Raw genomic sequence first — 26,903 nt, 5'->3', positions numbered from 1 at the left:
ACAGTTCGTTACACAAAAAATAAGTCCTCACACGGCTTTCTTGATGGAAAAATAAAAAAGTTATGGCTCTTAGAATATGGCAACACCAAAAGTAAATAATTTTTTATAAAAAGTATTTTATTGTGCAAAAGCAGTAAGACATAAAAAAACGATAAACATATGGTATCGCCGTAATTGTATCGCCCGCAAAAAAAAGTAAATGTCATTTAAAGCGCACGGTGAATGCTGTAACAAAATAAGGAATGAAAAACCATAGTAGAATTGCTGTTTTTTAGTCACCACGCCTCGTAAAAAAATGGCATAAATGCTCATCAAAAAGTCACATACACCCCTTGAAAACTACAATGAATTCCTCAAGGGGTCTAGTTTCCAAAATGGGGTCACTTTTAAGGGGTTTCCACTGTACTGGTACCTCAGAAGCTCTGCAAATGCGACATGGCGCCCCGAAACCAATCCAGCACAATCTACATGCCAAATAGCGCTCCTGCCTTTCTGAGCCCTGCTGTTTGTCTAACTAGCAGTTTATGACCACATGTGGGGTCAGGGGCGTAACTGGGAAAGACTGGGCCACATAGCAAACTCTTGACCGGGGCCCACCCCGAGCGCCAAAAGCAGCCCCCCTTATAAATAGTGCCCCCTGTAGAATGTGGTGTCTGAGAAGAGAAAAGTGTACACAGCGCCACATGGTGCAAGATAAACCTTGATAGGTAGAACGATGGATAGTAGTGGTAAGTTGTTAGACTCACCGTCGAAGCTCGTACTGGCAGGTACAGCTTAGTGTAGGAGGCCGTTATTGTAGCCAGGTTGCAGCTTTCGGTATCCAGGTACCGGCATCAATAGTATTGAGCCGCAGGTAAATAGAAGTTATATATTTTTTTTTTTTTTAAATGGATATTTTTGGAAAGCAGTCCTCAATATAAAGAATAAGCAGAAAGGTGCTGGTAAGCAGGTTTATTGTACAACACAGGATGGGCAACGCGTTTCAACGCAGAACATGCGTCTTCGTCAGGCCGAAATTAATTTGCAATGTCAATGCAACCCTCTTCTCCCACTCTTCACACACTGATAGCAACACCGCAGAAGAATTGCCTCCCGATCTGACCCCCTTAGACTTTTATCTTTGTGGTCATCTGAAGGCAATTGTCTATGCTGTGAAGATACGAGATGTGCAGCAACTGAAACTACGGATACTGGAAGCCTGTGCTAGCATTTCTTCTGCGGTGTTGCTATCAGTGTGTGAAGAGTGGGAGAAGAGGGTTGCATTGACAATCCAACACAATGGGCAGAACTTTGAACACATTTTATAAGTGGTCAGAAACTTGTAAATAACTAATGAAAGAATAAAGTAACGTTAAAACCAAGCACACCATTGTTTTTCTTGTGAAATTCTCGATAAGTTTGATGTGTCACATGACCCTCTTCCCATTGAAAAAACTAAAGTTGGATACAAAATGTCCGACTTCAAAATGGCCGCCATGGTCAACACCCAGCTTGAAAAGTTTCCCCCCTCCCATATACTAATGTGCCACAAACTGGAAGTTAATATCACCAACCATTCCCATTTTATTTAGGTGTATCCATATAAACGGCCCACCCTGTATATACAGTACCACAACCAAGCTCAATACATATATACAGCACCATAACCAAGCTCAATACATATATACAGCACCAGAACAAAGCTCATACATATATACAGTACCAGAACCAAGCTCAGTACATAAATGCATCCCCAGAACCAAGCTCAGTACATAAATACATCCCCAGAACCAAGCTCAGTACATATATACATCCCCAGAACCAAAATCATTACATATACTGTATACAGCACCAAAACCAATCTCATACGTATATACAGCACCAGAACAAAGCTCAGTACTTACATACAGCATCAGAACCAAGATCAGTACATATATACAACACCAGAACAAATACAGCTCAATTTAGTGCAACCCCGTATAGGTTTGGACCGCGTAAAACTACAGCTCCCAGCATGGCCTGAACAATAGTAAGGATATGGTGGGAGATGCTGTTTCACAAAAAAAAAATCATACCACCATCATCTCGCTGCAGATCATACAGTGACTACTGATAAGAGGCAGAATAAACGTTTACTTTAAGTGACTCACCGGTTACGTCTCAGATTCTAGTTCTTTTTTTCTCCCTCCAGTCCAGACCTCTATGATGGATTTCTACTGGCCATGACCCATTTCTGCAGTTTTACGCTCAGATGTCTTCAGCTTCTCACTTTTAAAACATTTCTGCACCAGTAAATTAAGTTAAAATTCTCAACACCTCTAAATATAATAAAGCGCCATACACTGCACCTCTAACTATAATAGCGCCATACACTCTGTCCCTGATTATAATAGTACCATACACTGTCACACACACACACACATACACACACACCGTGCCCCCTGTAGATAGTGCCCCGCATAGAGCCCCTGTAGATAGTGTCCTACATAGAAGCCCCTGTAGATAGTGTCCCACATACAACCCTCTATAGATGGTGCCCAAATATGGACTCCAGAGCTGCAAGGCAATAGTGCTAACCACTGAGCCACTGTGCTGCCCTACGTATAGCTTCCCCTATAGATAGCACTCCACGTATAGCCCACCTCTGTAGATAGTGTTTCACATATAGCTCCCCCTGTATTTAGTGTCCCACATATAGCCCATCCCTGTAGACAGTGCCCTACATATAGCCACCCTGTAGCTAGAACCGCACAGGTAACCCACCCCTGTATATAGTGTCCCACATATAGCCCACCCCTATAGAAAGTGCCATAAAAATAGCTCCCCTATAGATAGTGCTCTACATATAGCCCATCCCTGTATCGTGTCTCACATATAGCTCCCCCTGTATAAGGTGTCCCACATATAGACCCCTGTAGATAGTGCCCCACATATAGACCCCCCTGTAGATAGTGGCCCACATCCCCACATAAAGACCCCCCTGTATATAGTGGCCCACATCCCCACATATAGACCCCCCTGTAGATAGTGCCGCACATATAGACCCCCTATATAGTGGCCCACTGATAGACGACCCCCCCTGTAGATAGAGCCCCCACTATAGATAATGGCACTCACAGTTTTATTAGAAAAAACTTTACATACTCACATGATCCCGTTCCCGCACCATCCGATGGCAATGCAGATCTGCTCTCTTCTGAGCAGGGCTGCTGGAGCTGAACGACGCGTCGTTCAATGACGCTGCTTGGCATGGTAGAATGACTTGCCCTGTCAATCAGCGCCTTTCAAGCACGGAAGCGGCGCAATGACGTGATCGCACCGCTAACATCGTTGAAAGGCGCTGATTGGCAGGGCAAGTCATTTTGCCCCGCCAATCAACGTCATTGTAAAGCGCTGAATGGTCGAGCACGGAACATGCCCGGCCATTCAGAGCTAATGCATGTATTTGGCTGTTGCTAGCACTGAGGCCCCCTCCGGTGCTAGCGACGCCTACGGGCATGAGAGGGCCTGTGTCGCCCGGCCCATACTTGTTGGAGGCTCGGCGGCGTGGCACCTGTAGTAGCGGCGCTACCGCTGTAGCAGCCATAACGGCTGATAGCAGCGCCACCGGGCATACGGGTGGGGGCGTGTTGGCTGGCGGCACGGGCCCACTCAAGCCGTGGGCCACGTAGAAGTCGCTACGGCTGCTACCGCAGTAGTTACGCCACTGTGTGGGGTATTGCCGTAATCGGAAGAAATTGCTTTTCAAACGTTGGGGTTTTTTTTTCTCCTGTATTCCTTGTAAAAATTAACATTTTTTAACTTTTATCAGAAAAATATGTGATTTTCAATTTCACAGCCCAATCCCACAAAATGCAGCAAAAAAAAACCGTAAGGTCTAAATGCTCAATTTACCCCTCGATAAATTCCTTGAGGGGTGTCATTTGCCAAATGGGGTCACTTTTGTGGGTTTCCACTGTTTGGGCACCACAAGATCTCTTCAAACCGGACATAGTGCCTAAAATATAATCTAACAAAAAGGAGGCCTCAAAATCCACTAGGTGCTCCTTTGCTTCGGAGGCATGTGCTTCAGTCCATAAGCACAATAGAGCCACATTTCTAAAAACTGAAGAAACTGGGCAATAAGTATTGAGTTGCGTTTCTCTGGTAAAAAGTTCTGTTTTACCGAAAAAAAAAATGGAATAAAAAGGATTTTCTGACAAAAAAATCAAATTTGTAAATTTCACCTCTACTCTGCTTTAAATTCCTGTGAAACACCTAAAGGTTAAATAAACTTTCTAAATGCTGTTTTGAATACTTTGAGGGGTCTAGTTTCTAAAATGGGGTATTTTATGGGGATTTCTAATATATGAGCCCCCTCAAAGCCCCTTCAAAACTGAACTGGTACCTAAAAAAAAATGGCTTTTGAAATTTTATTCAAAATGTAAGAAATTGCTGCCTTGTAACGTCCCAGCCAGGACGCGATGTCTATACACAATCCCGACACTTCGGTAACGTTTGTGTGAGACTTAATAACAGCAAGCGTGATCTCGCGAGATCACGCTGTGAATCACGCTTGCTGTTATTAAGTCCCACACAAACGTTACTAAAGTGTCGGGATTGTTAATAGATATCACGTCCTGGCTGGAAGCGATGTCTATTTACTGTCAAGACACTTCAGTAACGTTAATGTTAACTGCATATCATGATCTAGCAAGATCACTATGTGCAGAGTAAATGAATGAAGAGAAGTCTATGATGCTGATTGGTCAACGTCATACACTTCTCTTCACAACGCACACTTAGTCAAAAAGTAAAAACACGCCCAGTTGGGCATTAAGAAAGTCATTAGCATTAAGCTAAAATAGGTCATAACTTCGTCAAAAATGATTGTTTTTCTAAATAAAAAACTCTGCTGTAATCTACATTACAGCGCTGATCACATTATGTACAAGATAGGCCACTTATAATGTGGTGACAGAGCCTCTTTAACCCCTTAAGGACCCTGCCTGTTTTGGCCTTCAGGACACAGCCGATTTTTTTCAAATCTGACGTGTTACTTTATGTGGTAATAACTTGGGGATGCTTTTACCTATCCAAGCGATTCTGGGAATGTTTTCTCGTGGCATGTTGTACTTTATGTTAGTGAAAAAATTTGGTCGATAAATTCGGTATTTATTTCTGAAAAACACCAAAATTTAGAGACAATTTGCAAAAATTAGCATTTTTCTAAATTTAAACGTATTGGTTTGTAAAACAGATAGTAATCCCACACAAAATATTAACTAGTTAACATTTTCCATATGTCTACTTTATGTTTGCATCGTTTTTTGAACGTCCTTTTATTTTTCTAGGACGTTACAAGGCTTAAAACTTTAGCAGCAATTTCTCATAGTTTAAAGAACATTTCAAAAGGCTATTTTTACAGGGCGCAGTTCAGTTCTGAAGTGGCTTTTAGGGCCTTATATATTAGAAAGTCCCCATAAATCACCCCATTTTGAAAACTGCACCCTCAAGGTATTCGAATCAGCATTCACAAAGTGTTTTAACCTTTTAGGCGTTTCACAGGAATTAAAGCAAAGTAGAGGTGAAATGTACTAATTTTATGTTGTTTTGCCGAAATTCATTTCTAATAATAAAAAAATTGTACCACAGAAGGTTTTACCAGAGACTCAATATTTTATTGCCCAGATTCTGCAGTTTTTAGAAATATCCCACATGTGGCCCTAGTGTAGTAATGGACGGAAGCACCGGCCTCAGAAGCAAAGGAGCACCTAGAGGATTTTGGGCCCCCTTATTTTTAGAATATATTTTAGGCACTTTGTCAGGTTTGAAGAGGTCTTGTGGTGCCAAAACAGTGGAAACACCCCAAAAGTGACCGCATTTTGTAAACTACACTTCTCAAGGAATTTATCTATGGGTATAGTTAGCATTTTGACCACACAGGTTTTTCGCTAAATATATTGGAATTAGTCTGTGAAAATGAAAATCTACTTTTTTTCTGGAAAAACAGAGATATTTTTAATTTTCACAAGGAATAAAGGAAAAAAAAAAAGAACGACAACATTTGTAAAGCAATTTCTCCTGATTACGGCAATACCCCATATGTGGTAATAAACTGCTGATCGGACACATGGCAGGGCTTAGAAGGGAACGAGCGCCATTTGAATTCTGGAGCACGGATTTTGCTGGATTGGTTTTCAGTGCCATGTCACGTTCGCAATGCACTGGAGGGACCAAAACCGTGGAAACCCCCCAAAAGTGACCCCATTTTGGAAAAGCCCTTAAGGAATTTTTCTAGGGGTATAGTGAGCATTAAGACCCCATGGGTCTTTTTCAGAATTTATTAGAATTAGGCCACGAAAATGAATATCAAAATTTTTTCCACAAAAATGTTGCATTTTCTCATTTTCACAAGGGATAAAGGAGAAACCATTTTTTATAAAGCAATTTCTCCTGAGTATAGAAATACCCCACATGTGGTCATACGTTTTTTTCATTAGAAATGAATTAACCCTTTCAGGACTGACCTATTTTTTGCTTTCTTATTTTCGTTTTTCACTCCCCGCCTTCCAAGAGTCATAACTTTTTATTTTTCCATCAATAGAGTAGTGTCAGGGCTTATTTCTTGCGGGAGGAGCTGTAGCTTCTATTGGCACCATTTAAATACCATAAAATGTACTGAGAAACTGGAAAAAAAAGTATTTGCGGGCTGATATTGGAAAAAAATCTGATTCCATTTTTTGGGGGTTTCGTTTTTACAGCTTTTGCCGTGCGATAAAAACAAAAACTTTACTTTATTCTGAGGCTCAATACAATTACGGTGATACCAAATTGATATAGTTTTTTTATATTTTACTACTTTTAAGAAAAATCTATTGGTTAAAATAAAAATAGTTTTGTTTCACCACATCCTGAGAGCCGTAAGTTTTTTATTTTTCATTTAATTGAGTGGTGGGAGATCTTATTTTTTGAGGGACGAGCTGTAGATGTTATTCGTACCATTTTTTGGTACATAAAAAGTGATTAAAAAGTTGCATTCATTTTTTTTTTGAGAGCTGAGGTTACAAAAAAAAACGATTTTGGCAGTTTAAATTATTAATATTGAATAATGTTCACCGTGGGAATTAAATAATGGTATATTGTAATAGTTCGGACTTTTACGGCCGTAGCAATACCAATTTGGTGCATTTTTTTTACATTATTTTAGAAGAACAGTGTGATCGCTGTACCTGTCCGTTAGTCCCGGGTGTCAGCTGTAATACACAGCTGACACCCGCAGCATATAGAGCGGGCTCAGCACGTGAGCCTGCTACAGACATCAACCCCCGCACCATGACGTGCTATTAAGTCATAGTGTGCAAAGGGGTTAATGTACAGCGGATGGTTCAGAGTGAAAATTGCAATTTTCCACTGATATGCCATTTTAGTGCATAATATGTTGTGCCCAGTTTGTGCCACTGAAGACAAATACTTCATAAAACGTTAATCGGGTTCTCCCAGGTATGGCGATGCCATATCTGTGGGCGCAAACTGCTGTTTGGGCACGCTGCAGGGCTCAGAAGGGAGGGAGCGCCATTTTGCTTTTGGAGTGTAGATTTTGCTTGGTAGCAGTTCTGTTTGGGGTATTGCTGGTATTTCAGTTTATAATGTGGGGGCGTATGTAAGCTGGGCAGAGTACATCTGGGCATAATAAGAGGGTATAATAATGGGGTAAATAAATAATAATTCATAGATATGTGGCCGGTGTCGCACTGATAAATGGCGCCGGATCTTATCTGCTTTTGAACACACTGCACATTTTGCATCGCCATATTCTGAAAGCCAGAACGTCTTTATTTTTTCTCCACCGGAGCTGTGTGAGGGCTTATTTGTTGCGGGACAATCTGTAGTTTTCATTGGTACCATTTTGGGGTACATGCGATTTTTTGATCACTTTTTATTCCATTTTTTTGCAATGCCGACCAAAAACCAGGAATTCTGACAATGTTTTTTAGTTTCGTTTTTTTGCGGCGATCACCGTACGCTATAAATGACATAGTCACTTTATTCTGCGAGTCGGTACGATTATGGTGATACCATATATATATATATATAAAGGTTTTTTTATGTTTTGCAGCGTTTCCGCAATAAAATCACTTATTTATAAAGAAAATAATTTCTGTGTCGCCATACTCTGAGAGCCATAACTTTTTTATTTTGTAGTCAAAAAAGCTGTGTTAGGGCTTCTTTTTTGCGGGACGGATTGTAGATTTTATTGGTACTATGTTTGGGTACATGCGACTTTTTGATCACTTTTTATTTTTTATGACCAAAAAAATAGCAATTCTGGCGTCGTTTTTTATTAATGTTTTTTTGGGGTGTTCATCCTGCGGGAAAAATAACATTATAGTTTAGGTCATTATCAACGCGGTGATACCAAATATTTGTACTTTTTTAAGTGTTCTTTATTTTCCTATAATAAAAATATTATTATAGGAAAAAAATGAATTTTTTGTTTATATAACTTATAACTTATTTTTACACTTTTTTTAAAACATTTTTATTACATTTTTTTAAACTTTATTTACTTGTCCCTCTAGGGGACTATGAGACTTGCAGCTTTGATCGCTGCTAGAGTACATTACACTACCTACGTAGTGTAATGTATTCTAACTGTCATTGTGACGTGACAGTCACACTGACAGGAAGCCTCGGAGGACCAGCCTCCGGCTGCTCCTCCTAGCCTTCCGTACATGGCAACACGGCAACCGTCTGGCCTTCGATTGATACAACAAGCATAGGCAGCCCCCACAATCACTTCGTGGGGGCTGCCGATGTGCTTCAAACCCATTAAATTTGGCGATCGGTTAATTGCCAAAAGCAGCGGCGATGGTCCGCTGATCGGCAAGACTGTTGTGTCAGCTGTCTGGGACAGCTGGCAGCGTGGTCTTGTCGCTCTGTGTATACATAGAGTGACAGTTTGAAATAGTGACGAAAATGAACCTCCTGGTGCGGGAACTAATACCCGATCATGATGTTACTTTTCGTCACAGGTCGGGAAAGGGTTAAGCATTCCGAAGTTATAAACACATAAAGTGAAATATGTCAGATTTGAAAAATGGGCTCTGAGCCTTAAGGTCCAAACTAGGCTGCGTCCTTAGGGGATTAACAGCTTACCATAGCCAGTGTAAAGTTTAATTTATCTACCCAAAGACATTGCCGACCGGAACATGCGAACAAAGAACACAAGCAATTATTTATTTTAGGCTAAGGCTCCACAATGACTTTAGATGGTCAAATCGTACAAACTCAATGTTTCTCTACAGATAAAATGAGTGACTAGAATTCTGGCATGGATTAAATTCTTGCAATTATTGCTCGTGACTATTGCCTTAGGGGAATAAGGAAGTCACACAACAGTTACTATAATCATTTTACTGCAACAAAAAAAAGTTCTGGTGACGCCCTATCTCTAATGGCTGGCAGTCAGCCACAGCTTATTTTCATTAAAATATGGAAATAATCACATGTAAAAAAATCACAAACTGTCCCAGAAATCCTATGCCTAAAACTGGCTACCCATGGTGATGCCCAGTTGCCAGAAAATTATGGGCTATTGTGTCCTCTACCAGCTGTGACTTTAAACAAATGTAATAACACAAGAATAGTAGAGTTAGAAGAGACATCATATTTCCACATTCACAGATAACCATTCAGGGGAAATGTAAATCCAGATGGGGCTTCCACTGGAAAGAACAGCTGATCGCCAGGGGTTAGAGAAGCCAATGAATATCTCATGCCCTGGCCTCTTCAGTAAGAAACCACCACCGTTATTCTATGATTGCATATTGCTATTTAAATAAAATAAATGTTTTTATGAGGACTAGAGATGAGCGAACTTATGAGAAGTTCGGTTCGGCTGGTTCGCCGAATTTCACGAAAAAGTTAGATTCGGACCGAACTAGTTCTGACCGAACCTGTAATTTCCGTGCGCCGAGCATGGTACTGTCCAGGGTGCTGAAAGAGTTTCATCCATGTCGCCGCTACAGCAAATCACAGGCTGTAGTGGCGGTCATGCACGTCACGTGACCGCCTCTGCAGCCAATCACAGGCTGCCGCGGCCGCTGCAGCCAATCACAGTCTGTTGCGGCCGCTGCAGCCAATCACAGGCTGCCGCGTCAGGAAAGAAGGTCGGACTGGAGGAAGAAGAGGGACTCGTCACCAAGACAACGACCGGGGACGTATGAAATGCTTTTTGTTTTATTTTTAATCAGCAGCCTCTTTTCTCTATCAGTGATTGATAGAGACAAGTGGCTGCCGATTAGTATAATATTTTTGTAATGTTTTTTCTGCCCACCCGGGTTCGGTCAAAACGTGTTCAGCCGAACCCGGTGAAGTTCGGATTCGCTGCGAACTGAACTTTTCGCGATGTTCGGACCGAAACCGGGTTCGGTTGTCCCGGTTCGCTCATCTCTAATGAGGACATAAAACATTGATGGCCTGTCTTTTGACCATAATTGTATCATCGGTAAGGGTCACAGCTGTTTGACTATAAATGCAGCTGTACCTAATAGACTGGTCTAAAATGTACATGAGCTTAGCTAGACATCAATTTCTTTAACCCTTGTCGCATAATCACGTACATGCACGGCATGGAAAGGCTCCCACTGCGACAGCTAGGGTTGGAGAAACCTCCAATCCCGACAGTTTAACCCCTTGAATGCTGCAGTCAAAAGGGTCCGCTGCATTTACGTGGTTTGACAGAGAGAGAGGGCTCTCTCTGTCACCGATTGGCGGCCCGCGAACTCTATCGCTGACCACTGACGAGTTGCAAGGGCAGCCGCGGGCCTATCAATTAATGTTAACATGTTAATTAAACAGCAGCATGATCGTCATACAGAACACGCAAAATCAACGGCGAAAATCCTTTTTTCCATTCCACCAACCAAAAAATAAAATGAACGTTAATCAATATGTACGCCAAATAATACCAATGAAAACCAGCCCACGTATGGCTACAACGGAGAAGAAATAAAAAAAGTTACAGCTCTTGGAAAGCGGTGATGCAAAAAACAAATAATTTTTGATTAAAAGTGTTTTAATTGTACAAAAGTAGTAAAACATAAACAAACTATATACATATATATATATATATATATATATATATATATATATATATATATATATATGGTATCGCCGTAATCATACTGACCAATAGAATAAAGTTAAAATGTTATTTTCACCGCATATTCAACAGCCTCAATTTGAAACTCGAAAAACAATTAATACTGGAATAGCAGTTTTTTTTTAATTCCTTCGCAAAAAGTTTTTTTTTAATAAAAATTAATCCATATAATATATACACCCAAAAATGGTGCAAATAAAAAAACAACTTGCCCTGCAAAAAAACAAGCCATCATATGGCTATGTCGACATAAAAATAAAAAAGTTATGGCTCTAGGAATGCAGGGAAGGAAAAAACGAAAAAGAATGCTTGGTTATTAAGGCCAAAATAGGCTTGGTCCTTGGGGGGTTAATACCATGAAGTGATATTTAAAATAAATGAAAGGGGTGAAATTTCATTTATGGCCTATCCTCAGTATAGGCCATCAATATCAGTGGGGGTCTGACACATTTGTAGCAGTAGAGCACATTATTACATCTTTCTCTCATTCATTTGAATGGGAGGAAACTGTAATACTGTGTTCCGCCGCTGTCAATGTGTTGGCATTGTACATTATGGAGCTGTGTAAGAAATGAAGGGAAAGTCAAGCTCACCTCTCACAAAAATACCCACCATCAAATTAACCATCCAAGCCTGGTTTCTCTCCTGCTCAGTCTCCACCATAAACCAAAGGGAAACCCCCTTCAAATTTCCCTGGATGTACTAGATATAATGATTCCCAACTTGGGTTTCCCAGGTTGGATTAAAAGTGGCCTACATCATCTGTCTGACCTCTTATCAGGGACACATCTTTGCACATTTCCAGATTTGGTGGCGACATACCAAGTGCCTGAGAATGATTGCTACAAATACCTACAAATCAAAAACTATCTTGGTGCCACCCCAGTGGTTACAGTTCAATTAGCCTTGCTTATTTCTACCTGTATTTCGAATGAAGTCCTATGACGTCCTCTCTGTGCTCAAACCTGCTAGAAGTATATCATAAAGTAGTAATGAGGGGTACATGACTCCTTCCAATCTAACCCGTATTTATGCTACCTCCTCCAACCTATGCTGTAGATTGGCAAACTATATGACATATTTTGGGAGTGTCTGATCCTCCAAAAATTTTGGAAGATATTTTTTATTTTTTATCAACTATCGCAGAATTACAGATAAATGCAGACCCAGCTCTGGCATTACTACTGTTGGGAATGGAAAACATCCCTCAGGACCAAAGATGCTTAGTGTGTCATGTCTTGCTTTCTGCTAAGTTAGTGATAGCTAAGGCTTGGAAGTCTCTGTTACCCCCTAATTTGCAAGCGTTACTAGAGATGGTGTCAACTCATTGTATGTACGAAAGGTTGTTTTACATTAGACAGAACGGATATTTCTCCTTTACTAACTTTTGAAACCCATCAGGAATTTCAGGGCCCCATACAGCTAAATTGTCTGGGCCCTCCTACCGTGGCACCGCCCGTTAACGATACTCCGTCCAGCACCATATCACGTTTTTTTGTGTGATACATAACTAATAACTTTTTATTTGGCCGAAATATTTTGAAGCCTGCCACTACGACAAGGTAGACTCTTTTGGCAGGGCCCTACTCTACTCTAACGTAAAAATATATAGACTTTATTCCTTTTTCTGCAGATTTAATGAATATAATACTTAAAGGGGTTTCCCAGCCCCTAAAAATTGATGCCCTATCCTCAGGATAGGCCATCAATAGCTGATGGGTCACGGTTCAACTACCGGGACCCCCTCCGATCAGCTGTTTTGGAGGGAGTGCAGCGCTTGTACGAGCGATGCTTCCCCTTCATTTTTACTTGCTCACTGTGAATCGTCCACACAGATGTAGTGCAATTCAGAGTATTGCAGCCTTCTCACATTCACTTCATTGGGAGAGGGCTGCAATACTGTGAATCGCCACTACATCCGTGTCGACGATACACAGTGAGCAAGTAGAAATGAAGGGGAAGCAGAGCTCGTACCGACCCTAAAGCTATTGATGGCCTATCCTGAGGATAGGCCATCAATTTTTAGGGACTGAAAAACCCCTATAAAAGGAACCATTTTAACACACTCATGCTGCCCTAACAATGGACACAAGCCAGTGCTAAAGCTATGATTTCTCTAAAATGATGCAGCACTCTAGAGTAACACATAGTTTAGTTTAATCAGTGCACCTGTCACTATATCATACTGCCCGCGAGTCGTGGGGAGTACATTTGTTTACATTTTTATGTCGGTTCTAGGGTCCATGCTTAAAGAGGCTCTGTCACCAGATTTTGCAGCCCCTATCTGCTATTGCAGCAGATCGGCGCTGCAATGTAGATTACAGTAACGTTTTTATTTTTAAAAAACGAGCATTTTTGGCCAAGTTATGACCATTTTCGTATTTATGCAAATGAGGCTTGCAAAAGTACAACTGGGCGTGTTGAAAAGTAAAAGTCCAAGTGGGCGTGTATTATGTGCGTACATCGGGGCGTGTTTACTACTTTTACTAGCTGGGCGTTGTGTATAGAAGTATCATCCACTTCTCTTCACAACGCCCAGCTTCTGGCAGTGCAGACACAGCGTGTTCTCGAGAGATCACGCTGTGACGTCACTCACAGGTCCTGCATCGTGTCAGACGAGCGAGGACACATCGGCACCAGAGGCTACAGATGATTCTGCAGCAGCATCGGTGTTTGCAGGTAAGTCGATGTAGCTACTTACCTGCAAATGCTGATGCTGCTGCAGAATCAACTGTAGCCTCTGGTGCCGACACGATGCAGGACCTGTGAGTGACGTCACAGATCTGCACTGCCAGAAGCTGGGCGTTGTGAAGAGAAGTGGATGATACTTCTCATCAGAACGCCCAGCTAGTAAAAGTAGGAAACACGCCCCGATGTACGCACATAATACACGCCCACTTGTACTTTTGCAAGCCTCATTTGCATAAATACGAAAATGGTCATAACTTGGCCAAAAATGCTCGTTTTTTTAAAATAAAAACGTTACTGTAATCTACATTGCAGCGCCGATCTGCTGCGATAGCAGATAGGGGTTGCAAAATCTGGTGACAGAGCCTCTTTAAGGTGGACGAGGTTATTCAAAAGTGTGTCATGGGGCCCAGCACAATGTAGTTACACACTTGTGTGTAAATATTATTCTAGTTCTATATGTAACCCATTTATTCATTTTACACTTGCAGTCTTCTCTTCTCTTCAGCAGAGGGGCATCAAGCTCACAAGTGCTTACAACACACTGAAGCTGAGCCGCTCCCTCTGCCCTATCCAGACACAGCAGTTGGCGTTGCTGGGATTGCTCTTTAGTGCGTTGGACCTTTAGCAATAATAAAAATTATTAAGTGAAAGAAAAAATAAATATATATAAACATTGTAAAGAGCTTCGTCATTAGTTCTATAGGGTTTTAAACTTTAGGGTTAACGCTTATGACGTTGTGAGCGTGACGTCAAGGTGTGCTAGATTGCAGCATGAGACTGCTGAGCAACTTAAATAAACCCCAGCTAGACGCACATTGGAGCTGCTTCTTACTGGTTAAAAAGCAACCATTCAGTCCAAAAAAAACAAACAAATTAAAAACGGTAAAATTATTGTTAACCTACCTGCTGGCCTCCCTTACTTGCTTCTGGCTCTGCTTCCTTATTCTGGTCCCCGTTTTCCAGATTCCGAGATGGCTGGTGCTGTCTCAGACTTGCATATAGAAAGCATTGCCTGCAAGTCTGAGACATGTCCCCATCTCCTTCACTGCTCTCAGAAGGACAAGCACCGATGATGTCAGCGATGTGTCCATCTCTTCTGACACTTCCCCTGCTGGGTTCTTGACAGGGGTTCCGGCTGCAGCAACATCCTCACTGACAGCGCATCAGTGGAGGACGGAGGAAGACAGCACCAGGGTTGTCATGAATCAGCTTCTGTATGTAAGTATATCACATTGTATGCTTGTAACGGTCTTATATGTTTTATTGTCTGTGTTTTTTTTAAAGGTTCGTGGGATCGAATTTTTACCAATATAATGGTCAAAGCGGGCTGTAGGGGGGGGCAGTTTATTTAAATGAAGTGTTTTTTATATTTTTTTCAACTGTGTAACAGAACTAGTAATCGAGGTGTCTGACTGACACCTCTCCATTAGGCTGGATTTACCCGAGCATGTTCGGTCCGTAAAGGACGGAACGTATTTCGGCCGCAAGTCCCGGACCGAACACACTGCAGGGAACCGGGCTCCTAGCATCATAGTTATGTACGACGCTAGGAGTCCCTGCCTCGCTGCGGTACAACTGTCCCGTACTGTAATCATCCTTTCATTACGGGACAGTAGTTCCATGGAGACGCAGGGACTCCTAGCGTTGAACATAACTATGATGCTAGGAGCCCGGCTCCCTGCAGTGTGTTCGGTCCGGGACTTGCGGCCGAAATACGTTCTGTCCTTTACGGACCGAACATGCTCGTGTGAATCCAGCCTTACAATTTCTAGGGCTTGGTGTCAGTCAGAGGTGTGCTATGTCCACCTTTGGCTGACACTAATCCCTCCAATTACCTCAGTACCCAACACACCAGGGGTACTGGGAAGAGGCGAGAAACACCAGGAGCGGCCCAATCAAAGTTTTTAGGATGGGAGGGGACCAATAGCCATGGACCCTCCCACCTGGATAATCAAACTGCAGCTATTGATTTTCTCCATATATTTTTGTATTTATAGCATAGTGTAATGCCTTTCTTAAAAATATAAAAAAAAATAAGTAAATGATTAAACAAAAAAACATGTGGGGTCCTCCTATTTCTCGATCCAGCCAAGAAAAACCAACAAACCTAGTCTGAAATTCTCAGGATAGGAAGATCCATGGCTATTCGTTCCTTCCCATCCTAAAAACACCAGACTGCGGCCGTCCCAGGGGCCACCCATCACATTAGATGGGCCTCTCCTGATAGTCCTTGGCTCTTCCCAGTACCCCTGGTGCATTGGGTACTGGGGTAATAGATTGGAGGAGTTGGTCTCAGCCAAAAGTGGACATAGCACACCTCTGAATTACGCCAAGCCCTAGCGATTGTAATGGAGAGATGTCAGTCAGACACCTCGATTACTAGTTCTGTTATACAGTGGAAAAACTTATAAAAAACACTTTATTGAAAAAAACTGCCGCCTACAGCCCGCTTTGACCATTTTATTGGTAAAAATTTGATCATAAGACGATCTTATGTAGTCCAAGATTCTAAAACCTGTAAAAAAAAACACAGACAATAAAACATATAAGACCGTTACAAGCTTACAATGTGATATACTTACATATAGAAATTGATTCATGACAACCCTGGAGCTGTCTTCCTCCGTCCTCCACTGATGCGCTGTCAGTGAGGATGTTGCTGCAGCCAGAAACCATTCAAGAACCCAGCAAGAGAAGTGTCAGAAGAGATGGACACAGCGCTGACATCATCGGTGCTTGTCCTTCTGAGAGCAGTGAAGGAGGTGGGGGCATGTCTCAGACTGGCAGACAACGCTCTCCACATGAAAGTCTGAGACAGTAGCAGCCATCTTGGATCCCAGACAACTGGAACCAGAACGAGGGAACGGAGCGGGAAGCAAATAAAGTGAGGCCAGCAGGTAGTTTAACAATAATTTTACAGTTTAATTCTTTTTTTTTTGTGTTCATAAGAACGAGGGTCCCAAACCCCCAGATCCTCCCGCAGTAAGGGGGACATTGCATAGAGCGGCGGTCAATTGTGCACGCTTCCATTTCATTCAAAGTGTATGGGAATGACGGAAACAGCAGAGTACATGCTTGACCGCCGCTCCGTACAAGCTCCGCCTGCATGGGAGTGCAAGTTTTATTTTACAGAAAATGCCCAAAATGTAAGGCTGGGTTCACACTTGCATTCAGCTTTCCATTATTCTCCTCTGTCGGAGCAGAACAACGGAAAAATAAGAAGCGCCTGTTCTGTTGCACAACGGACAACACCTGCCGCCAATGAAACCCATTGATTTTAATGGGTTTTGTCGGATTTCCGTTGGGTTGTCCGTGGTTTTAACGAAAACAATAGTGCAGCATGCTGCCCTATTGTATCCAGTATTCTTGGTAAGATTTGCAACAGAGCTCCAACGCAGATGTGAACAAGGCCTAACATAAAAGTTTTGTATTTTTTGAAGCTGGTTTGCAAAAAATTATTTAAAAAAATGAAAAATTCTACTGGACCAACTGCCTATTTAGAGACAGGCAGCAGCTTCAGGGGCACATCATTACCGAACACACTAGGCGGATACGCTGAGTAAAACTACACAGCTTATCCGCCCTGGTAATATCCGGCGGACAACCCATACCAGTGATATCGTCTTACAGCGACCGTGACAAAGGCCGAGGTTCGGCCGAAACGTCTTTACCAAGTCGCTTTCCACCTCAACTTTACCATCTTTTGTTGCAATAAAACTTTAATTTGTTTGCATCTGGATCTTTTGCGTACCTCTGTGTGTGCTGGGGTTATATATTTCCAATATTGTGGGATTCTCGTCCCTACCTTACTAGCACCACGCCAATTGATTGAGGAGTGCATCCCAATATCTATTTTTGATTACTTGGACTGAATTGTCATCCCGGGAGGTCAGACTGGAGGAAGAAGCCGGGAGTTATCGGTAAGTGAGAACTTCGTTTTTTTTTTACAGGTTCATGTATATTGGGATCGGAAGTCACTGTCCATGGTGCTGAAACAGTTTAACTCTTTCAGCACCCTGGACAGTGACTATCTCCTGACGTCGCGTACCGGAAATTTTTTTGCCGGGTTCGGCCAAAACGAGTTCAGCCGAACCCGGTGAAGTTCGGTTCGGTTGTCCGGGTTCGCTCATCTAAAAAGACACTCCGTTTGAATGTTTGGAAACAGAAAAGCACTTGGTGCTTTTCTGTTTACATTCATCCTTTTGACAGCTGGTGCGCTGTTTCAGTCGGTTGCACGGAAGTGCTTCCGTGCGACCTGCGTGGTTTTCACGCACCCATTGACTTCAATGGGTGCGTGATGCGCGAAATACGCGGAGATATTGAACATGTCGCGTTTTTTGCGCAGCTGACAAACGCTGCGCAAAAAGCACGGACTGTCTGTACTGCCCCATAGAATTGTATTGGTCTGTGCGTGGCGCGTGAAAACCACGCGGCCCGCACGGACCGAATACATGTTCGTGTGAATCCCCCCTAACAATAAGGCCCAGTTCACAGAGTTTTTGGGCCATGACATCAACTCGGACACTGCGTCAGAATCAGCGCCAAAAAACGTCTGTTTCATCTGAAATCAATAGGAGCCAGTCACGGAAAAAAATAAAAAGCAGCATGTCCTTTCTTGCCGCGGTTCCGCCTCTGACCTCCCATCGAAATCAATGGGAGGCGGAAAATGCATTTTTCGCTGCATTTTTTGTCTGCGGGCCTCAATTGCCGCAGGCAAAAAACGCAGCAAAAAACGCTGCAAGATAGTGTAGGCAGGTCAAAATCTGCCTCAAAATCCTTTAACGAATTTTGAGGCAGATTTTTTCTGCATGCAAAATACTCCATGTGAACAGGGCCATATTTAATCACCACTTTCAGACACTTTACTTACTGTGTCAGAAGAGCTGCTCGCTCCCTCTCCAGTCCTCGTTGTCAGGCGATATCTTTCAGGTCCAGTCCTTCACCTCTAGGCTCCAGAAAATGGCGGGGATCGAGGAACACCCGCCGCCGCCGCTCTTCAACTTGACTCTTCCCCCTTCCATACGCAACTATGCTCTGGAGGAGGAGGCCCAGGTGAATTGGTGTGTGTGCCGGTGTTCGCGGGTGTGCGCCGGCGCTTGCAGGTGCGCGTGGGCGCCCGCGGTTGCGTCCGATAGCTTGCGGGTGCGCACGAGCACAGGCGGTGTTTGACGGTCGGGTGGAGGGGGTCCCGCAGCTCACGACTTTACTTTTGGTGAAAAGAACGGGCCCCATTGCAGGGGCCTGTTTTTTTCTACTAATGGCAAGTGGCAGCAGTTCCCAGTCCCTCTTTCAATTAAGTTTGGCCGGGCCCCTTACAGCAGTACCCCTAGTACTGCCCTGATGGTGGCCATGCTTCCAATAGCGCTGTGGCCCCTTCAAACATCTGATCAGTGGGGATGTCCAGGGAGTCGAACCCCCACCGATCAGATATTGATGGCCTATTCTGAGGCATTTAAAACCTCTTTAATACAATTGCAGGTTTTCTGAACTGTTCATTCGGGCCGAGTTGTTCAAAATTACTGCGAAGCTACTTGATGTTTGGATTTTTGGACAGTGTGCATGAGGTTTACCACAGTTCTTCTGAGGCATCTGCAAAATAAGGATGTAAGAAAGACTACTGACCCCTGTGACAGCTGCTCCTGTCTGTCCACAATAAGCAGACGGCAGATCATGGAGCAATCAGGGTGAAGCAGCTGTCACAGATGTGAAATACATTCTACTGTGAGGAAATTCCATCATGTCCATCCACATTGGCAAACCATTATTACTATTAGTTTCTATGTATTAATCAAACAATCTTCTGCCATGTCTAGCATCAATAAAACCTGATAGGTGCAAGATTATCAGATATTCCAAAATAAAACCCTGTTGTACATTCAGGAAGAAGAATTTTTTTCCTTCATTTAAATAAATGTTCAATTAAAACTAGATTTTAATTGCTCTTAAACAATTAGGTGTGTTACATTTGCAGAAATAAGTTTTCACAGTGTTCTATATACACTATATGGCCAAAAGTATGTGGACACCTAACTATCACAACCTATTTGATCTTGTTAGACATCCGATTCCAAAACCATTGCTGTTAATATGGAGTTGCACCCTCTTTTGCGGCTACTCCACTCTTCTTGGAAAGCTATGCATATTTTGGAGTGTGTCTACCAGAATTTGAGCCCATTCAGTAAAAAAAAAACTTTTCTAAGGTCTGGCACTGACATTGGACGAGAAGGTCTGTCTCGCAATCAGTGTTTTAATTAATCCCAAAGGTGTTCAAACGGATTGAGGTCAGGGCTCTGTGACAGCCACTCAAATACCTCCACAATAAAATCATTAAACCATGTATTTATGGACCTCCTTTTGTACAAAGGGGCATAGTCATGGTGGAATAGTAAAGGGATTTCCCTTTGTGCACAGAGGCAGGGTTATGCTGGAATAGGAAAATGCCTTCCCAAAACTGTTACTACAGCATTAATATAACTCTTCACTTTACCCTGACAAACAGCCAAACCAAGATTCATCCATCAGACTGCCAAATAGTAAAACGAGATTCATCAATCCAGAGAACACATTTCCACTGCTTCAGAACTTGGTGGCCCGCTTTCTGAGTTTCTGTGGTCTACCACTTAATGGCTAAGCTATTATTACTCCTAGACACATCCACTTCACAATAATAGCACCTACGGATGACCAGAGCAGATCAGACATTTCACAAACTGATGTGACAAAGGTGACATCCTATGACAGAGCCACGTTTAAAGTCACTCAGCTCTTTAGTACGACCTATACCACTATTACTGTTTGTGTTTGAAAATTGCATGACTGTGAGCTTGATTTCATGCAACTGTTGGCAATGGGTGTGGCTGAAACACCTAAACTCTATATTTAGCAGGTGTGTCCATATACTGTTAGCTATATAGTGTACAGTATATCTATATTTACACATGCAGACCTTACCGAATTTAAGCATATTTCTAATAATCTTCTGTTTTTTTTTTATTGTAGGCCCTTCCTGTGATTTCAGAAAAAGAAAAGGCTGGTAAGTACATTTCCATATGTTGGATAATGTTATACAGCTTTGGATTTCTCAGTAGTTTTTGACTACTTACTAATATTCCAAAGTGTTGAGTCACTTACTACTTTATATGTTATGGGACAACTGTAAGGTCAGGATTTTACTTCCAGTTGGTGCTCTCATAAACACTGTATATGAATATGTTCTAAATTAGCAATTGTTCCCACTATTATCCAACAACACTTTCTCCCCTTTGATATTGTGAATATTAGTCAGATTAGAGCAAAATTAGGGTAAAGCTCTAACATAAATGATCAATATTCTAATATGGTACAGATGTGTCCACCATTACCTTTGCCTGAATTTGGTAAGGACTCCAATTTCTCATGAAATGCAGTATCGCAACATGCTAGCAAAACCCCTGATATGCTGCAATTCACATCACAATCACTTAGTGGCCACACATAGACACATACAGCATAGACATCTCGTGACAGAAAATCATGAAATCATGTATTTTTCAAAGCTGGTCAACTCACGCCACACATCTCAGGATATGTTGAGAAAAGAGCAAAGGTAAGGAAGGACACATTTGTACGTATGTAAAAGAGAAGGACGGTAACAGGAAATTTAATTCAACATTACTACAGCATGTCCGCTCCATTCACAGAATCCAGGCTGCCATAAAAAGTTCCTATATCTGCAACATCTGCAGGAAAGCTGCCTGGAATTTTACGAACCCATTGCAAACATGGAGCAATTGCATTAATAAGATTATTTTAGGAAATTTACAATTCGCTAATAAAAGGTTTAAATTGATCCCAAGATGCAGATTCACCTTAAAGAAACACTGTGGGCAAAAGTTATTCACTGTTATACACATTGCAGAACCAGGAGTGCAGTGCACGATACAAGGATTTAAACAACAACAAAGAGAGAATCACTTTGTCATGCACCGCCCCTGTACTAGATATAACCCGGTAACTAGATATATTCTCGGAGTGTTCTTTTATTATACTTCAATCTATGTGTTGTCTCCATGAACTGTACTGTATGTGCTTGAATGTACAAGTAGGTATTTTTGGATAAATAAACGTAATGTATGCAGCATTCACTTAATAATAAACTTTAGTCCAAACTTTCAGAAAAAATCACCATATACCTTCTAGGAGTCTGTCATATGGATTTTATATGAAGTTTAGATTAGACTGGATTTTTTGGACTATAATGTATTTTATGTGAAGATTTAAGAGGATTTATAGATGGATTTCGGCTAATGTTGATCTGTTCAGTTACAAACTGATGAAATGCAATGAGACAAATGGATTGATATTTATTGAATGGGTTAGGCTGTGGTCACATCTGCGTTCTGTTTTCTGTTGTTCTGCTCCGTCATAGGAGCAGAACAACGAGAGAAAAAGAAGCGCCGTATCCATCGCATGACAGAAACCAATGGCGCTGACTGAACCCATTGACTTTAATGGTCGTCATGGTTTTTGTCATTTCGACAGACAAACTAGCGGAAACCTTCGAGGATGTGAACAGAGCCTTAATTGTACTGTATGTTTTCTGGCTAATTGAACTCAATATAATGGAAAGAAGTTTTTATGGGATGGTAATATTAATTTTAACTAACTAATATACTTTTAGTTTTATTGTATTGGTTTTGGATTGAGGCCTTTCCAGGTAATATTTACCGGCCTTACATAGTATAATGAACATGCAAGTGGAATTTTAAATGCTCGGTTGATAGTCTACCCAGAGAATGAACACATTTTTATTAAAGAGGCTCTGTCACCAGATTCTCAAACCCCTATCTCCTATAGCATGTGATCGGCGCTGCAATGTAGATAACAGCAACGTTTTGCTTTTTTTTAAAACGTTCATTTTTGGCCAAGCTATGAGCTATTTTATATATATGCAAATGAGCTTTGAAATGGACAACTGGGCGTTTTTTTTTCGTTATGTCCAACTGGGCGTGTATTGTGTTTTTAACTGGGTGTGTTTATGTGTATGACGCTGACCAATCAGTGACCAGTCAGCGTCATACACTCCTCAACATCTGCACCCTCCTCTCCTGAAATATTCTGTGCTGCTGTGAACTCTGCTCTTACCATTACGTAGCTCTCAGTCTGTTACCGCTCCTCCACTCCTGTCCTCAATAACACCTTCACATGATTGGCAAGTCACCACCCCACACAAGATCCGCACACTCATCTCCTGAAATACTCTGTGCTGCCTTAAACTCTGTGGACAGGTCAGGATCCTGTTTCTTTTAAATGCTGCTGGGGAACCCGCTCGATCCAGTATATAAGGCTGCACCTCCATCCTCTTCTGCCCCAGTCACTTATTCCCAAGCACTGTAAACTTTCAGATTGGTTGCGCTGTGAATATTCGGAGAACGTGATTGGTTTATGTGCAGGGTAATGAACATACAGACAAGCAGTAGAAGACTGAATTCAATAAAATGCTCAGCCCTTACTCAGTCTTCTACTGCTTGTCTGTATGTTCATTAACCTGCACATAAACCAATCACGTTCTCCGAATATTCACAGCGCAACCAATCTGACGTTGGGTTGCGAGCTTTGCGTATTTTGGCCAAAATAACAACTAATACCCCATGTTTCATGGATATTTCTTACTACGTATACTACACTTTTTTTCAGGACGCAGCCGGGTCTTATATGCTGGGAGGGCATGATGTGCTGGCGTTTGGTTTGGAATGCAGAGCAGCCCGCTTTAGCTAACACTAGCGGCGTTACAAATAGGCTGTTATTCGGCAAGACACGCCATGCCTGACGACCAGCACATTATCCCTCCACGGGGTATTAGTTGTTATTTTGGCCAAAATACGCAAAGCTCGCAACCCAACGTCAAGGGTCCCCAGTGCCTTGCGAGTCCCTAACCAGAACTTTTCGTTCCTAATTTAAAAACACAAACAGAAAAAATGGGACATAAATATCATCAAAACCACAAAAAAGGCCATACTCACTAGGTAGGTGGGTGGGTGAAAACCCGTTCCCATCAGGACGCAGACGGGTCAAAGAATGCTGCGGAAGGAGTGTGCATTAAATAGTGATAGCCCCTCCCACTAGTCTAGAGGGGAGTGGCGGACTAAGTGCTCAAAGGTGTGCGATAAATGTGTGTTAGTGTAGTGCTAGGGTGTGAATGGATGGTAAAAAATAAAAATGTATGTATGAAAGTGTCAGAACTGTGTAATAATGTAATAAAAATAAATAAATAAAATAAATGTGATGAATAGGGGTCAGTGCTGTGAATAGTACATGGGGTGTCAGTACTATGTGTAATACGTGGAGGGATAATGTGCTGGTCGTCAGGCATGGCGTGTCTTGCCGAATAACAGCCTATTTGTAACGCCGCTAGTGTTAGCTAAAGCGGGCTGCTCTGCATTCCAAACCAAACGCCAGCACATCATGCCCTCCCAGCATATAAGACCCGGCTGCGTCCTGAAAAAAAGTGTAGTATACGTAGTAAGAAATATCCATGAAACATGGGGTATTAGTTGTTATTTTGGCCAAAATACGCAAAGCTCGCAACCCAACGTCAAGGGTCCCCAGTGCCTTGCGAGTCCCTAACCAGAACTTTTCGTTCCTAATTTAAAAACACAAACAGAAAAAATGGGACATAAATATCATCAAAACCACAAAAAAGGCCATACTCACTAGGTAGGTGGGTGGGTGAAAACCCGTTCCCATCAGGACGCAGACGGGTCAAAGAATGCTGCGGAAGGAGTGTGCATTAAATAGTGATAGCCCCTCCCACTAGTCTAGAGGGGAGTGGCGGACTAAGTGCTCAAAGGTGTGCGATAAATGTGTGTTCGTGTAGTGCTAGGGTGTGAATGGATGGTAAAAAATAAAAATGTATGTATGAAAGTGTCAGAACTGTGTAATAATGTAATAAAAATAAATAAATAAAATAAATGTGATGAATAGGGGTCAGTGCTGTGAATAGTACATGGGGTGTCAGTACTATGTGTAATACGTGGAGGGATAATGTGCTGGTCGTCAGGCATGGCGTGTCTTGCCGAATAACAGCCTATTTGTAACGCCGCTAGTGTTAGCTAAAGCGGGCTGCTCTGCATTTGTGGTTTTGGTGTAAAATATGTTAAACCAGGGGAAAGCATAGTACCTAAAATAGGTGTTTTACAGGACGAAAATTGGCATCCCGGCTTCAGTATATGGGGGAAGCCTTCATCCTGAAAAAGGACTGGTAAATATTTGAACAACAAAAGCAGGACATGAATTATTGCTATTTTTATATTTATGTTTTCTCTGTAATAGCTCACAGCGTTTCCTATCCTTGTCTATATTAATGGCCCTGTCTAGGATCGAGTTGGGATATCCTCGGTCCTTTAAACAATAACAAAATTTGTTGGTTTCATCCTTACACACCTGTTCAGACGAGCAATTTATTTTTGCCCTCCGTATCTCTACAACTGGAACATCCCTGATAGTATAATCAGGGTCGCATGATCTGCCATGCAAAATTGCATTTCCAATTGTGGGCTTACGATAAGTGCCAGTCTGAACAGTCTCCAAACTAGAAGTGCATTTTAAAGTTAGATCTAAAATCAGGCAGAAGTAAAAATCAAACCAAAAGGGTTATTATTAATGTAATCGAGGTAGTCTGATATGGCCGCCACACCGGCAGACCAAACAACGATCACGTCATCAATGTAGCCACCATACCAGACTACATCGAGAGCAAAGGGATTGCTGTCAGTGAATAGAAAACATTTCTCCCACCATGCTACATATAAGTTTGCGAGCGATGGGGAAAATTTAGCTCCCATCGCTGCGCCTGTTTTCTGTGTATAGTAGCATTCATGGAACATTAAATAGTTGGATGAAAGTAGGTATTCTATAGCAATAATATTTCAATTACCTGGGCCTGCATTACTTGGCCTCTCCCGACTCCTGGTTTTGTCTTAATTAAGAATCTCTGCTAACTCAGATGGGTAACAATTTAAAGAGTTGGAAAATACAATTTTTTTTCATGGGTAGGGCAGAGGCGTAGCTAGGTTCTCCTGCACCCGGGGCAAAGATTCAGATTGGTGCCCCCCCCCCAACTTATTTCCCGACATCTCCTTCCCCCTCGCCATGTTTTCTTTCCCTACCAATCAATGAGGTGTAATTTTTTTTCACTATTTTTTTAATGTAACGCGAGTATAAAAGCATTTCTACATTTTACAAGCGATCTAGTTCTACAGGGTGGGCCATTTATATGGATACACCTAAATAAAATGGGAATGGTTGGTGATATTAACTTTCTGTTTGTGGCACATTAGTATATGGGAGGGGGGAAACTTTTCAAGCTGGGTGTTGACCATGGTGGCCATTTTGAAGTCGGACATTTTGTATCCAACTTTAGTTTTTTCAATGGGAAGAGGGTCATGTGACACATCAAACTTATCGAGAATTTCACAAGAAAAACAATGGTGTGCTTGGTTTTAACGTTACTTTATTCTTTCATGAGTTATTTACAAGTTTCTGACCACTTATAAAATGTGTTCGAAGTGGTGCCCATTGTGTTGGATTGTCAATGCAACCCTCTTCTCCCACTCTTCACACACTGATAGCAACACCGCAGAAGAAATGCTAGCACAGGCTTCCAGTATCCGTAGTTTCAGTTGCTGCACATCTCGTATCTTCACAGCATAGACAATTGCCTTCAGATGACCCCAAAGATAAAAGTCTAAGGGGGTCAGATCGGGAGACCTAGGGGCCATTCAACTGGCCCACGACGACCAATCCACTTTCCAGGAAACTGTTCATCTAGGAATGCTCGGACCTGACACCCATAATGTGGTGGTGCACCATCTTGCTGGAAAAACTCAGGGAACGTGCCAGCTTCAGTGCATAAAGAGGGAAACACATCATCATGTAGCAATTTCAGATATCCCGTGGCCTTGAGGTTTCCATTGATGAAGAATGGCCCCACTATCTTTGTACCCCATATACCACACCATACCATCAATTTTTGTGTTCCAACAGTCTTGGAGGGATCTATCCAATGTGGGTTAGTGTCAGACCAATAGCGGTGGTTTTGTTTGTTAAC

The 26,903-nt window shown here is 42.1% G+C and overlaps 1 protein-coding gene across 1 annotated transcript in view; it reads left to right on the top strand.

Annotated features, from left to right (window-relative positions):
- The window catches only part of DLC1 (DLC1 Rho GTPase activating protein), a 418,348-nt gene that overhangs the window by 149,626 nt on the left and 241,819 nt on the right, over positions 1–26,903 (top strand). Inside the window, exon 4 of the mRNA XM_075860021.1 lies at positions 20,816–20,849. Within this exon, the coding sequence (XP_075716136.1) occupies positions 20,816–20,849 (34 nt within the window). The remainder of the gene's footprint in view (positions 1–20,815; positions 20,850–26,903) is intronic.

The sequence above is a fragment of the Rhinoderma darwinii genome, chromosome 1, assembly GCF_050947455.1.
Source record: "Rhinoderma darwinii isolate aRhiDar2 chromosome 1, aRhiDar2.hap1, whole genome shotgun sequence".
Taxonomy (NCBI): domain Eukaryota; kingdom Metazoa; phylum Chordata; class Amphibia; order Anura; family Rhinodermatidae; genus Rhinoderma; species Rhinoderma darwinii.
This window is presented reverse-complemented; position numbering and strand designations above follow the sequence as displayed.